The sequence below is a fragment of the Saimiri boliviensis genome, chromosome 5 (genome assembly GCF_048565385.1).
Source record: "Saimiri boliviensis isolate mSaiBol1 chromosome 5, mSaiBol1.pri, whole genome shotgun sequence".
Lineage (NCBI taxonomy): Eukaryota > Metazoa > Chordata > Mammalia > Primates > Cebidae > Saimiri > Saimiri boliviensis.
The window spans coordinates 119,941,843-119,958,071 of record NC_133453.1 but is presented as its reverse complement, the minus strand read 5'-3'; the positions used below and the strand labels follow the sequence as shown (position 1 = coordinate 119,958,071).

Genomic DNA, 16,229 nt, shown 5'->3' with positions numbered 1-16,229 from the left:
TATCTCAAAGTATGTATTGTCATTAGCCATTATATGTGTTGTAATACCAATGCAACATTTTTTAATCAATAATTTTTCTGCAAGTAAATGATGGAGAAAATTTGGCATGGATACCAAATTCTAATGTTTATAATGTTTAAGAAAATCAGGAGCTTCATTTTTTTTGTTTGACTTGTGGAAATATTTATTCCTTCTTTCAATTAGTATGTGTTAAATATTGAATATTGAATAGTCTCTGTTGGTAATTCCCTTTAAGATTTTACACAGAAATATCTATTAAAAATGCAAAAAACAGTAAGTTATTTTGAGTTCCATTGAAATCAGTTGTTTGTAGCCATACCTACAAGCATACATATTACATACATACAAGAATTTATAATTTCAATGTTAATAGATTAAGAAAAACGTATTTTAACGTTACTAATAGAAGTTGACTTTTTGTGTATATAGTGAGTCATAGTTTACAATGAACCTCTATGTAAGCACCAGTGTAACTCCTCTATTTATATTATATTTAAATATGAATGCCTCACATTCAAGTGTCTAGAATAGTAGCATTTCTATAATAACTGCCTTTTTCTTTCTCCAGTGCTTCTACTGAAGGATTATTGAATCGCCAATGCATTTCATGTAATTTCATGAAAGAGCAATGTACATATTTTGATGCCAGTTTTAGTCCCATGAATCAACATTTCTTATTATTCTGTGAAGGTAAGATAATATATGAATTCTGATATATTTTATTCATTGTATTTAATCAGTATCTGTTGGTATCATTAGCCACTATTACTTCAGATGATTTCATATTCTTAATTTGTAAATTATTTAAAAGGATATACATTATATATAGATTTACTGAGATATAATGTTTTATATATTTCGTATAGAAATAAAAATTGAGAATAAGACAATAAACATTAACACATAATTAATAAGTGCTATTTGAACATCAGTAATTTTAAAATGTGAGTAAATATATTTATATCAGCAAAGCCATGCCACAATCATAAACTAATTTACCTAGTCTTTAGGAAAAGTAATAGCCTAGTCTTCTTGTTAAAGCAAGGCCTTGGTTGTTAAGAGATTTAGGATCTATGGAAATTTAGGACCTATAGAAATTGAATTCTCCTCCTTTAGCTTTCTTCCATTCTGAACAATTATATTCACCATTATTATCTTTCCCATTTTGTAACAATGTGCTGTAGTCTTACATGGTTATTTAGTATCTCTATACTATATTCACAGAAATCATTTTCCCTTTAATATGATACTGTATTTCCCAGAGATTAAATGGAACTCATGTGTCCTCTTTTAATATGAGGAATTGAGTGCTACTATAGCAGCTGATATATTAAGCTGTCCTTTTTAAAGACACAATGAGAGATATACCAAGACTTACTTTTTAAAACTGTTTTTCTCTTAATAAATGAAATGATCAAAAAAGAAATACTTGTTTAATGACACCAGAAAAAAAAAAAACCCAAAACATTAGTTTTGGATGGGATTTCTTGGAGAAGTGAAGTTTCAAGATAACTTTTAGCAGTAACAAATTAACTAGTATATTTTAAATAATTGTAGATTATGGTTAATGTATTTTATATTAATATATAATTACCACCCAATTTTTAAACTTTCCTTATGGGTGAACTATTTCAAATATGCATGCTTGCTTTCTTTTTTGGCTGAGTGGCAAATAGAATTTAATCTTAGATCAGTGGATAAGTGGTGAAAGGGTCATGAATCAGCTTTCTGAACATCAGTGTCTATTCTATAAGAGACTAGAGATAAAAAGAAAGCATGTATAATTGGCTAAAAACATAGACATATAGAGCATTTGAGGGAAGAGAGAATTTTCACAATAATCTCTGCAAATAGTTTCTTTCCTATATACACTTACTCTTCTGAATAAAATATCTATAAATAGGAATGAAAGCTAGTGGTCTGGTTTTTGTTTCATTGTGTTTTAACCACAAAGTGCTTCCATTTGGGGGAAAAAAAACCCATTATGTAAACTTACTTCGATGTCTTGAAAAATGTTTTTACACATATTTTTAAATTCCAGGTCCAAGGGTCCCAGTGGTCAGCCTACATAATACAGACAACCCAGCAAGTGAGTATACAAGAAGGCAATTCAGAATAGTTATGGTTTGCATTGGTCTTAGACATTAAATTATGTATTCTGAGTCATATACTCTATAAATCCTTCTTCAAAAAAATCCCAGTGTGAGGAAAGCTTTGCACAAAGCATCAACTTGATCTTTTGTATGTAAACAGTAAAGCAAGTAATGTGAGCCATGTTACAGGCAGGAGGTGAATCTTATATGCCTAAAATAAGGTATCTACTATACCTCACTCTAATAGAGTGATTGACAAAGCAGGTACGTTTCAGCTTACTGGTCTCTTAATATTCTGATTCACTCTTGCCTGGGGAGCATCATGTACTGGGGTCTTTTGCGGGTGGTTAGGGGAGGGACAGCAGGGAGTAGGGAGGTTGGGGAGGGATAACATGCAGAGAAATGCCAGATATAGGTGACAGGGAATGGAGGCAACAAACCACCCCGCCATGTGAGTACCTATGCAACAACCATGCATGATCTGCATATGTACCCCAGAACCTAAAGAACGATTTAAAAAAAAAAATGGCTCAGATACTTTGGAAGAGGGTTTAGCAGTTTGTGCCATGTGATCCAGCTATCACATTCCTTGATATTTACCCAGAGGGGTTGAAAACTCATGTCTAAGCAAAACCTGCAGATGGATGTTTATAGCAGCTTTATTCATAATTGCCAAAACCTGAAATCAACCAAGATGTACCTCAGCAGATGAGTGGATAAATACGCTGTGGAATATCCAGACAATGGAATATTATCCAGTACTGAAAAGAAATGAGCTATTAAGTCATAGAAAGACATGGAACCCTAAATGCACACACTATGTGAAAGAAGCCAATTTGATAAGACTGCATATTATATGATTATAACTGTATGACATTCTAGAAAAGACAAAACTGTGGAGTTAGAAAAAGAGCAGTAGTTGCCAGGGGTTGGGTAGGCATTGGGAGGGATGAACAGACAGAGCACAGAGAATTTTTACAGCTCTGAAAATCATCTTCTGAGTATTATAATGATGGATACATTGGTCCAAACCAATAGAATATACAATACTGAATGAACCCTAGTGTGAACCCTATGTAAACTCTTATCAGTGGTTATGATATATCAACGTAGCCTTTTCAGTTGTTAAAAATTTATCACTCTGGTGGTGCATGTTGATAATGGGGGAATGAGTGTGTGTGGTGGGGAGGAATACAGGGGAAATCTCTGTAACTTCCTCTTAATTTTGCTGTTGCCTTAAAACTGCTCTTAAAAATTAAGTATTTAAATAAATAAATATGAATAAAAGAAGAAAAGGAGTAAGAATGCTCTGTCGTCAAACTTGTACTTCTAAATAACACATTGATCAATAAAAAATAAATAATTAGAAAATCCTTTGCACTCAAAGGAAAACAAAAACACATCAGATCCAAATGTAGAGGTTACTACAGTTGTGATTAGAAAGAAATTTATGACTCTAACTTATTGTATAAAAATAGAAACACAACATATCCCGATTTAGGGGGTACTAACTACAGTTGTGTTTAGAAAGAAATTTATGACTGTAACTTACTGTATAGAAAGAAAAAATCTTCTCTTTCACCTTAAGAAACTAGAAAAAGAAGAGCAAATTAAAACAAAGGTGAAAGAAGGAGATAAAAAACGAATAAGAAGGAAATAAATGATATTGAAAATAGACTAGCAGTAGAGAAAATGTGTAAAACCAAAAGGTGCTTCCCCAAGAAGATCAGTAAAATTGGCAAAATTCTGGAAAGGGAGACAAGAAGAAAAAGAGAAAAATGTAATGACATTTGATAAAATATATAATGCCCATACAAATGCTGCAGATATTAGAATGACACTAACAGAGCATTCTAAGTAATTTTATGCCAGTAAATTTGACATCTTAGTTAAAGTAGACAAATTCCTTAAAAGACACAAATCACTAAACATTCACATGAGAAGAAATATAATATATAAGTATGCAGTTAACATTCTCTTCACAAAGAAAGCTCCAGTTCCAGCTAGATTCAGTGGTGCATTCTATGCAACATTTAATTAATTAAAACCAAGCTTACAACAAACTCTTTTTAAAAATATAAGGCAAGCATTGACCAGATTCCAAATCCAGAAATATATATTAGGAGAACAGCAACAATTAAGTCAAATTTTCTCATGAATTTGCTAGGTTTGACTTAACTTGCAAGTCAAACCTAGCAGTTATAGAAAGTATGATTATTATGGCCATATTGGGTTTACCCAAAGATTCTATGTTTGCTGTGACCTTCAACAGTGTAGTTCACCATATTACACTGACACCTCTAAGGATTTAGAAAAAAATTGAAAATTTTGGCAAACAATAATAATAATTAATAGTAATTCTTAAGATATGATTTAAAAAAGCAATTTCTGAACTTCATGAATGATATCTCTAAAAATACTACAGCTGACATCATGCTTAATAGTGAAAGAATGATGCTTCTCCCTGAGGACTGGGAAAGTCAAGAATGTTTTTTCTCACTCCTTCTGTGCAACAGTGTAGTAGAGGACTTAGCCAGTAAAATGGGTAAGAAAAGAAATATATGCAGTAAAACTGTGTTTATTTGCAGAAGACATAGGGTGTATGAAACAAAAAGCAAGGAAACAAAAAATTGTGGAATGTACACACAATAAACTATTGAAAATAAGTGAATTTATCGTGTTACAGGTATAGGTCACTACTTAAAATTCAACTATTTTATCAATGAAAATGCAAGATTTAAGAGTATTTTAAAATACTGTTTAAAGTAACATCAAAAATCCATGTAGTATCTAGGAATTAATCTAATAAAAATATAGACCTCCTCTATAAAGCTATATAATACTGCTGGGAGAAACTAAAGACTCAAATTGCCATAGACACAGACATATAGTTAACTGTCTACAATATGTACACGTGGACATATATGCATACATATTCAAACAGATATGTGAATGTATATATATATATATATTTATGGATTCAAAGGCTAACTGTTTTTATGAATAAAGTCTCTCCAAATAGATCTACAAATTTAATATAATGTATATACATCAAAATTCCAGCAGGTTGCTGATATTCACTTCATGTTTATCAAATATTTTGATATTTCATTTTTGATATTTCTTCATTACTGTATTTTCAAGGTTATTACTCTTTTATTCTGCAGTGTCTAATATTTTATTACTCTCACCCATTGTATTTTTCATTTTAGATAATATTAATTTCATGTATTTCAGATTATGTAGTATTTATTTTTAGAAACATATTACATCATGCTTTTTCTGCCTTATTAAACACCTGAACTACAATCCAAGTGTCCTCATCCTGTGTTTCTGTAAGCCTTTTAATTTGTAAAGGTATCTAGACATTGTGAATCTCATCTCATTTGGTGCTAGATAATCTTGTATTTTGCTAAAATGTTCTTAAGCAGGTTGGCAATGTAATTAGATTTGCATTTTGAAACTGTAAATGATAAACTTAATATAGAGGCAAGTGAAAAAAACTGGTATAATAAAGCTCACTTAGTAATTCAGTAATTAAGCAGTGTTGTGGTGATTCAGAAGAAAAATGATGAGTTAGTTAGTACCTAGCACAGCACTTGCCAAATGGTAACAACTGGATAATTTTTTGTTGTGTCACACTGTCTCTTGATTAACGCAGAGGAGTTAGCCATTTACACTACCCTTTTTGGTTTACAGAATATTTTCTATTGGAAAGCAATTCTATGCTGAAGGAAGCTATCCTGAAGAAGAAGATAGTAAAGCCAGAAATTAAAATCCTTCATATTGACGACTATGGTAAAGTTTTGTGCATGCTATATTATTCAAGAACAACTTTCTCTGCGTCTTATGGTTTTACCTGTAAATGACTCTCCATCTTTAATATTTTGCTCTTTCTTTAAAAGAACTTCCTTTACAGTTGTCCTTTCCCAAAGATTTTATGGACCGAAACCAGTATGCTCTTCTGTTAATAATGTAAGTATTTTATTTGTTTTTGAAATAAAGGAATCTAAATATTTTATATTTTTGTGTCTCACGTGACAACATTTGATTAAATAAACGAGACCTCCTCTAGGTGTAGTTAACCAGGGCAGCTGTCTGTTGTCTAAATTCCTCCAGGGGTCCATCACTCAGTCATGTGTAAGGATGTGTAATTTTCTCAACTTCTTGCATCCCACATGGAGTTTGGTGCTACTGCCAGGTATAGTGACACTAAATAGTTTGGCTTGTGGATGTCTGCTTAGCAGTTACTCAAGCCCTGTGCTCTTTACCAGTTGTTTATGCAACATTGAGGAACTTGTAATTCCACTGCTGAAACAATTGGTTATGTTTATATCACTCCTATCAGTTTTTCCTCCTGGATTCATGGCCTGCAGTAAGCTGCTCCCATGCCCAGAAAACTTGAATCAAGTTGTTTGTTTGTTTGTTTGTTTTTTATCTTGAAATTGACTTTGAAATTAAATATCTTTATACATTTTGTAAAGCTATGTTGTGACTATATACTATTAGGCACCAAAGCCCTTAATATCTGATGCATAACTAGCTTGATATTGATGAAGCATTGTATTCCTGAGGGTTATAAGTTATTTCCCTTATTAAGAGCTCAGGTAGCATGTTGATACAATAGTGCTTAAAATTGTCTAGAATTATGTCTTTAGATAAAATATTTAGAAATAGTAAATATGAAACTAACGTTTCTTATATGATCACTGAGTATAGTGGATAAGTATTTAGTCTGTGGAATCAAATTTCCTGGGTTCAAATTCTAGTTTTTCCATTTATTAGCTGTGTGTCCTTGGGCAAGTTATTTAACCTCTTACAAGGCTGTTTCTCTAAATATAAAACTAGCATTACAGTACAACCTGTGTTTTAAGAGTGCTTTGTAGATTGAGTGAAATACAACATATACAGTCCCTTAAACACTGCCTTACACATATGATTCTTAAAATTATTGGAATGTAATTCTTTTTTGTGTAGATTGCATTTATTTTATTTAGATATTTTAATATATACAAGCAATTTTTCCCTTTATTTAAAAAAACACATAATATAGAAATAATATTTAATTTTCTCTCTCACCTCAGTGTTCATTTCTGATTCTAATTATTGAGCTTTATGTAGTTTCTCATATCCAAACTTTTCTGCTTTGTCACTAACAGCCAGAAAGCTCTGAAAGTTCTTAATGTCTCCCTAAAGAAGTTCTTATTTGCTGTTTCTTAATTCATTGTTTTTTCTTGTCCTTTTTACCTAATTTTCTTCTGCTCCCATTTTAACTACATGTATCATTTATTGAGGATAAATGTTTAAGGTATTAAAATGAGACAAAAAGAAAAAAAAGTCAACCCCATCTTCTGTCTCAGTCACATCTCCCTTTGGTAAAAGGAAATATTCTTTTGATTCACTGAAAAATAAACTTCATCAAGGAAAGAGACATCCCTCAGGCACATACGAGGCATCCCTCAGTGTATGATGACCTTCAAAATGGAAGACAAAAGAAATGACTGCCCTTGAAGGATGACATTTATGCAAATGAATGTATATATGATTATGCCCACTTGCATATCTACCTGCTCTAGGGCAGTGTCACATATAGGGAGAAAACCAAACAAGAGTTATCAAATTCTCTTTGTTTTCTGAATCAGAGAAGCTAAACTGGCTAATCTGGGTATCAGACCTCTGTTTTGTTCTGGTTGATTTTTAGTTTATAAGAGGAATATAAGGACCTACTCAAAAAACCAATTTGAAGATTTCTCTTATTGGCAAGGGATATTTGGGTCTTTTTGAGAAGTAGGATTTTAGAGCAAAATGTTGGTTTTGGTGTCAGATAGGACTGGGTTCAAGTTGGAGTGCTGAGATTTACCAATATGCTGCTGAATTTTTCTAATCTTTTGTTACCATAACATGGGATAATATTTGTATTTAAATATATCACCATAGTGTTTGGTAGAGCATAACACCTGCAGATAGTATTTAATAAATTGTGAGCAGAATTTAAAAATAATGGCAAAAACTACAATTGTTTTTATTGAAACCTAATATGGATAATAGTATTTTAAAGCATTTAATTTCATTAATATGAATATTTAATGTGTAATTTAATGCCCATAAAGTTGTTGGCAGACACTACTAAAACAGATAAAATAGTGTGGTCAGACCTATTCAATTTACTTTGCTATTTTTTTGGTTGATACAAGGAAGAATGAAAATAAATATTAAATCATTTCTAGTTATTTTGTTGTATATTATTTATACTTAATATTAATTGACATTATCCAAACTTTTGGTTTTTAGAGGGAAATTATCAAAAGCTTTGCAGAATGTGACTTACAAAATTCAAAATGAGGATTTCTTTTTTAAAAAATATATTTTTACAATATGATCTATTCTTTCTAAATTGCATGATTATTTCTAAAATATTATGCTTGGAAACATGTAAGCGTCAGAATAGCAAAAGTATAAAGTGATTTTTAAGCATTTTCAAAGCTGCCAATAATTTAAAGACTTTTTTTTCCTCAAGATTAAAGACTGTTTTCAGTGACAAATTGACTTCCCATTCTAAAAGTAATAATAATAATAAATTTTCTTCACAAGTAAGCAATTAGACAGCGGTAAACTATCGAGTGACTACTATTTAAAGGAGTCTAAGAGGTCATTCAGTGATTTTGGTGTCAGTACTTTATTGCTGTTTTGTGCAGTATATCTGGTACGCAACAGAGTATGAGCCAATTCTTGATCTGTAGAGATGGGTTTACATCCAAGGAATTAGATAATGAATGCCTGAGTTAGAATCAGGCTGCAGCAAACCCCTGAGTAGCTGAAAGAAAGATTGCCCCGGAAGAAAGTGGTCTCTGGCAATTTGGAAACCCAGTGCTACTCAATCTTTATTATGGATCTTCCAAATAAATGGTCCTTTGACCTCCCTTTCTTGGTCATATGTTTTGAAACTCAAACTTAATTTCATAATATTGAAAATATAAGTGAATCAATGATGAGTGTCAATGCCACATTAAAAAGAGTATGTGGGATGGAGTACATACCACATAAATATTTTTACTGTAATAGAAAATCTAAGAGTGATTGGCACCACAGATGAATCTCAATGACCTGAATTTGCTGCGATCTCGATGGAGTCATGATCCCCTTTTTCTGGACAGCTTCTCCAATTCCCTCTCCAAGTGCCTACCTGTTTTTCTCCTGCATTTCTGCTTAACATTATAGGTAGTCCTTAAGGCCTCGAAGTCCTTATTCATTTTTACACGTATTCTCTACACATCTATATTCATTCCAGCTCGTATAACCTCAGATTGTTCTTTTTTAATATTATTATTTGCTACTCATGTATATGTAACTTAATACAATACACATCTACCATGTTGCTTTTACATATGAGAAGCTGTGTTAAGGGCTATGGGTAGATAAAAAGAATATTGCAAGCATCTTGAAGTCTGTAATAGTTATTTGGATTTGTTTAGTGTGTCTCCACAATGCCTAATATACAGAACTTATTGACTATCCTGCAATAACCAAGACTGAAGGTGTTGTGCCTGCAGTTGCAGATGTTTATTTGGCAAATAAATATGAATTTAATATACTTATATGCTGGTAAAAAGCAATCCAGAAAGTTGTACTGTTACTAAAAAAGGAGAGATTTATGTTTTTGTTTTTGTTTTCTGTCTCTGTGAAGAGAAGCAGGATCAGCTCTGGAGTTTAGTTCAATACCAGGTGCCCGTCATCACTTCCCATTGTTTACTCTTTTATGCCCACGTAATCATGCCACAGTTGTTAAAGGTCTAACTAGGGAGGCAGTAAATGTTCAACAAGTAATATTAACTTCCAGAATTCAACATATGCTATCATGCCTCCATGACTTTCTTTCCTTTCTCTGAGTTCATCTTCCTTGAAATCTCAGGGAATTCATGGCCATCCATCAAGTCTTATCTCCCTGGAGCTTTCTTCCTCTCTCCTCTTCTGTCAGTTTGTGGATTAGGTCATTCTAACTGGAAAGCATTAATCATTTTTATCTAGAGTCTCATCAATGAATGTTTTGTGTATCAGAATCCTATAATTTGGTCATCTTGCTAGAAGTAATCTCTTTTCTATATAACTATTCTTTTAAACAGTGTGATATAAGTAACTGATCCATTCACACTGAGTGAATTTATTCAGTTACTCGTATCCAACAGTCAAGATAACATCATTGCTGGTCTGTTACACACACATTTCATTTCCTCAAACAATTTGGAATATTGTTTAATATGTAATTAACTTCAAGCTTTCAGACCAGTGAGACATCCTATCTGAATGATTAAATCCACGCTGCTGTACTACATCTACTTACACTTCCTTTTCTTTAGTTTATTATCTTTTGCTCTCTCTCTCTCTCTTTTAGTTGCTTTTCCACTCTGCTGCTAAGTTTAACTTTGCCAAATCTGTACAAATCTGTACCTGAGAAGGTAGCCCTCCTATCTAAAATCCTCTCATTATTCATTCATCATTGATTAAGATGTGCATTTTACCTCACACTACGTAATAGTCTTCTTAATATGTTTTCTATTTTTCTCTTATTTTCATCTCACACCAGCCACCCCCAAAGAGAAATCCCATCCTCTAGATATAAGAGACTGCTTTGCTCTGGGGAATACCACCTCTTCAGTCATTACTCCGTGTGTTTTTACATAGCCTCCTCAGTGCCCTTAGTTTGCCTGGCCACCTGAAAAAGTTCTATTAAGACTTCCAGACACACTTCTAGATAATTTATGCACACCTCTGTTATAAACATGTAACCATACCAGCTTACGATATTTACTTTGCTTTCTCTCCTATTAAACTGCTAACTCCTTTTGAATTGTTTTGCTTTAAGACACTAATTTGAACAGTATTTGGTAGAATAAATGAATGAATATATGAGTACATCAATGAATAAGTAAACAAATCAATTAACCCTGAGTTTGTCATCAGGAATGAATTAAGTTGAGATGGGGAAATGGAGAAATAAATGATTTGTGAGTTTATAATTGACTTCTGTATGGGTCCATTTCTCTCCAGTTTAGTTTCCCACTCAGCAGAATGAGACCTGAGTTTCTAGTTTCTCTTACAGTCTCTCTGGATTGTGTTGAATATTGATTGATTTTCATGCTGCCTCTACTGTTTCTTTTTATAATTTTTTTTTATTGAGCTTATCTTCTTAAAATAATACAAACTGATGTTAGCTAACATTTATTGAGTGTTTATTGTGCAAAGAGTGTCATGCTGACAATGTGTAGGCAGTATCTTTAACCCTTATAGAAATTGTCCAAGGTAAATACTACTATCCTTATTTGAATACCAGGAAACTGTATAAAATATGTCATGTATATGTTCCCCAAGATCATAAGCAGGTAAAGTTAGGGTTTGGACCCAAGTTTCATATATCTATTTTCTGTATTAAAACCTCTGCTGTATTACCCAATGCTGCCTCCCTATGTAGTCCACTGTTTTATGATAATTATTGGCATATTATCAAAGAATGATGACTTGAATCAGAAGAGGCTTCTCTACCACCAAATTTTTTATAACCTTTTGTTCTTTCCACTGAAGAGTTTATAATAATTTCTGAAATATAACGTTTTACACATGTACTATGTTAATGCTTTGGTGTAAAGTATTGATTATAGAAATCATGACTGAGTTCATGAATATTCCACAAGAGAGATCAAATTATCAGCTCAGATTATTTAATAAAATTCTGAATTCTCATCAAAATGTTCACTTTGTGAGAAGTCTTTTCTACTCTGTATTTATTTCATGGATTCCTATAGTTTTAGCAGATCAGATTGTCAAAGGTGAGTTCATTTAGTTTCCCAAGGATGAAGACATATATATTTTAATAACCTTTAACGTCATTTGATCTTCTATTTGTTCATGCCAAATACACATCTACATTTACCCTTAGTTTCTTGCAAAAATAGTACATATACTGTCTGGTGTAGATGAAAGAGGTAGCTTGTTGATATCAGTATTTGTCTCAAAGAGTGATTATTATTGCTTTGCCATGTAATGAGATTCAGAGCTTAAATTTTAGGTTTATCATTTTTTATATCTTCATCCTGTAAATGGATGGAGAATGTACCCATACTGTGATACATAGAAAATGATTGAGAAGAAAAAAAGGCAGTGGCATTTAATCTTGTTAATAGAAGGGAAGAAGGTGATCATTTGTTTCTATTTTTTTCTTGAAAATATTTAACCTTGTTCTTTCACAATTTGTAGATAATGCCTCTCAAATGTCAGCATTAATTTCTTACCATTATATAAAGTTGTACAAACTCTAAGTTGATGTATTAAGAAAGTCCCATTGGGGGAAAAAACCAAATTTAGATAAATGGGTAGATAATGCATAAGCTATAATATTCATTTCGTGATTATTTTAACAGGAATATATATATATATATATATATATATATATATATATATATATATATACACACACACACAGAAACACACATGCCATTTCAGGTCTTCTGTTAATGCAGGTTTTGATATGTATGGATTCACAGGATTATATGAATAACAATGTTGTTTCATATGAATGATATGGGCTTATTAAGAGTTCCTATTGAAAACATACATGTATGTGATGTATTTACAGATATACTGTTGAACACTTTTTATAAGAAATATTGAACTTCTTAACTTACATAGTTCATAGTTTTGGATGGTCATATAAGTGTAGTTATTAATGTAAGAGTAATTCATACTGAAATCTCTCTTCCTGTTTTAGTTATCTTTTTCTAAGAAAAAAATTAGGATATAGTATTAGCTATGTTATTAGTTTAACATGACTTTGAAAGGTTAAGCTACAAATACTAAGATACAGTGTTGTCTTTCTTGGTAATCCCACACAGCCCCATGTCTAAGAAGTACATCGATATTGATTTATTATAGGATTTTTAAAATAATATATTCTTCCCTTTTGACTTATATGTAAAAACAGTTTATTCTGAATCATGTAAGCTATGTACCATGTACGTTAAAGGGTGTCTATGATGATGGGAGGCTAGGCCAGAGCTCCAGGCTTTTCTCCTAGTCCACCACACGTATATGTGTGTGTGTGTGTGTGTGTGTGTATATATATATATATATTTACATATATGTATGTAGTTTGTGTGTATACATATATTTTACATGTAAGTGTAGATTGTGTGTGTGTGTGTTTGTGTGTGTGTATAAGTTTTTTCTTCTGAGATGGAGTTTTACTCTTGTTGCCCAGGCTGGAGTGCAATTGTGTGATCTCGGCTCACTGCAACCTCTGCCTCCCAGGTTCGAGCGATTCTCCTGTCTCAGCCTCCTGAGTAGCTGGGATTACAGGTGCCTGCCACTAAGTCTGGCTAATTTTTGGTATTTTTATTAGAGATGGGGTTTCATCATATTGGCCAAGCTGGTCTCAAACTCCTGACCTCAGGTGATCCACAAACCTTGGCTTCCCAAAGTTCTGGGATTATAGGCATGAGCCACCACGCCCTGCCCACACATACATCTTTGAGCAACAAGTAGTGTGCAAAGTCCCTTACTAAAAATGACAGGTCTTCTAGGAGATATAAAACTTGGGAAGAAACTAATAATTATTATATTTTTAAAACATAAACACAACCCAAATAATACAATTGTTATTAACATGGTAAAGTTGTAAGTCATGTGATTTGGAATTAGTCAGTCATTTTCATCCTTGAACTTCAGCTTGTTCTTCCTCCTTGAGTGCATTCTCTTATAGCCATTTGTTCTCATTTTTATCATGCCATTTTTATCAAAATTATAAACCTGATCTAGCTGTAGCCTTCTTCATTAATCCACTGTTGGTGTCCATGTTTCCCTAGTCTCTGTGACTAGAGCTCTCAGTTGTCACCTGTCCCTCAGTAACACAAAGGAAGCCTAATGAATTGGAAACTCCTAGATCAGCCACAACTCACTGGAAAAAAGCGCTTCCACTGATTTTTAGCTTTTATTCTGACAGTCCCAATATATTGCTAAGACTTTTTCTTTACTCGTAAGAAAATATGAAACTGGTTATGATGGCTCATGCCTGCAATCTCTGCAGTTTGAGAGGCCGAGGTGGGTGGATCACCTGAGGTCAGGAATTCGAGACCAGTCTGGCCAACATGATGAAACCCCATCTCTACTAAAAATACCAAAAATTAGGTGGACGTGGTGGTGCACACCTGTAATCCCAGCTACTCCGGGGGCTGAGGCAGGGGAATCACTTGAACTCTGGATGCAGAGGTTGCAGTGAGCTAAGATTGCACCACTACACCATAGCCTGGACAACAAGAGCAAAACTCTGTCTTGAAAGAAAATATGGCTCTGATTACCTCTGAACATTAATATCTTGGGAAATGCTGTGCCTTTACCACTATGACAGTGCATTATACTGGCATAATCTCCCTTTTTCATCACATAGAAAATATATTGTAAAAAATAAATCCATGTTGCACAAAACATGTTGCATCTTTGAGAATTTAAAGTGCTGAAAATTATATTTATACATACATGTTAATGTATAGGTTATATAATTTTAATTTATAAGGATACTCAAAAAAGTGTATGTATGTAACATGTAGTTTACATACTTCCTATGCTTTTTTAAAAACTTTTTTTCTCACAGCATTATGATTACAACAGGGCAGATATTCTAATCCCCACTTTATAGGTGAGCACACTTGAGGAACAGAATTGATGCACAATGTACTTCATGTTGAATATCTACTAAGAGGTGAAAATTTAGCAACAATGTGCATTTCAAGCTTTTATTACTGTTCCCTAAAAAAATTATAGAAATAAAGGAATTTAAAATATATGGTGTAAATTCAGAAAAAGGCCCATAATTCGAACTTAATAAATGAAAGAGATCTTTATTTATTTATTTATTTTTGACACTAAGTCTCACTCTGTCGCCCAGGCTGGAGTGCAGTGGCGCGATCTCAGCTCACTGCAACCTCCACCTCCTGGGTTTATGCATTCTCCTGCCTTAGCCTCCTAAGTAGCTGGGACTACAGGTGTGTGCCACGGCCCCTGGCAAATTTTTTGTATTTTTGGTAGAGAGAAGGTTTCACCATGTTAGCCAGAATGGTCTCCATCTCTTGAACTCGTGATCTACCTGCCTCGGCCTCTCAAAGTGCTAGGATTACAGGCATGAGCCACCATGCCCAGCCAAAGAGATTTTTAAACACCTTAAATTTATAATCTTATTTTGGCTAAGAATTCCAATTTCCTTTTGCCTTGAGGATATAATTGCTCATATGCTAAAGGTACTAAGTGAATATTCTGTTGAGGTCAACTTGTATAATTGTGTTCACTCAAAAAAACTGGTGTTATTTATCTATCTATGGTGTACAATTTCTTTACCTCTATGTGTCAGTTTATTAAGTTGCAAAATGGTTCTGCTACTGCCTGCTCGTACTTAGTATTATAATCATCATTATTCCTATTTAACTGAGGCAAAAACTAAGCTAAGATTTAAAATTCCCTATGTTTATAACCACACTTGGCAGCTGCTAAATGGATTTTTAGAATCCAGGTAAAGGATTATATCGTTAGAAAACTAGTATTGTATCACCACTATGCATTACTGAAGGTATCATGATGTCCTACCAAGGCTGACACACAGGTTGAAAGTTAGTATATAATTAGTATCTATTCCTGTATTACCAATCCATTACATGGATATGTCTCCCTCGATGTTGTCTTCATCATTATTGTACTCACTACATTCCCATGCTGCATTGCACTCTCCTTCAAAAAATGAGAAATCTAAGTTTGTTACGGAGATTGTCACCTGCTTCTTTTTTAAAGATATATGCACTTCGTTCTATTTATTATCTAAATTGCCCCCCACCCACCTTCAGTTCCTGAATCAAGCATGTCGAATATTTTCCATGATGATATCCAAAGCAGACTTGCTGCAGAGGAGAATCACATTGTAGTTCTGTGTACCTGAAAAGTGAGATAAATTCTCCTGCCTTTGGTGTGTTTATAAAATGTGCTAAGCTTTCTTTTAACCTTGAATAATTTATTTATGACTCTTCCTAAATGCAAGAGAATAGATCAAATGCTATCCTAGCTCTGTGATGATGTAGCTATTCC

At 33.1% G+C, this 16,229-nt stretch overlaps 1 protein-coding gene across 4 annotated transcripts in view; it reads left to right on the top strand.

Moving 5' to 3' along the window:
• Positions 1-16,229, top strand: part of DPP10 (dipeptidyl peptidase like 10) — a 1,392,171-nt gene that overhangs the window by 1,343,394 nt on the left and 32,548 nt on the right. For all 4 annotated transcript variants that reach the window (XM_074399882.1, XM_074399881.1, XM_074399880.1 and 1 more), the window contains 4 exons: positions 590-711; positions 2,063-2,110; positions 5,814-5,912; positions 6,020-6,089. In XM_074399882.1, coding sequence (XP_074255983.1) covers positions 590-711; positions 2,063-2,110; positions 5,814-5,912; positions 6,020-6,089 — 339 coding nt within the window. The remainder of the gene's footprint in view (positions 1-589; positions 712-2,062; positions 2,111-5,813; positions 5,913-6,019; positions 6,090-16,229) is intronic.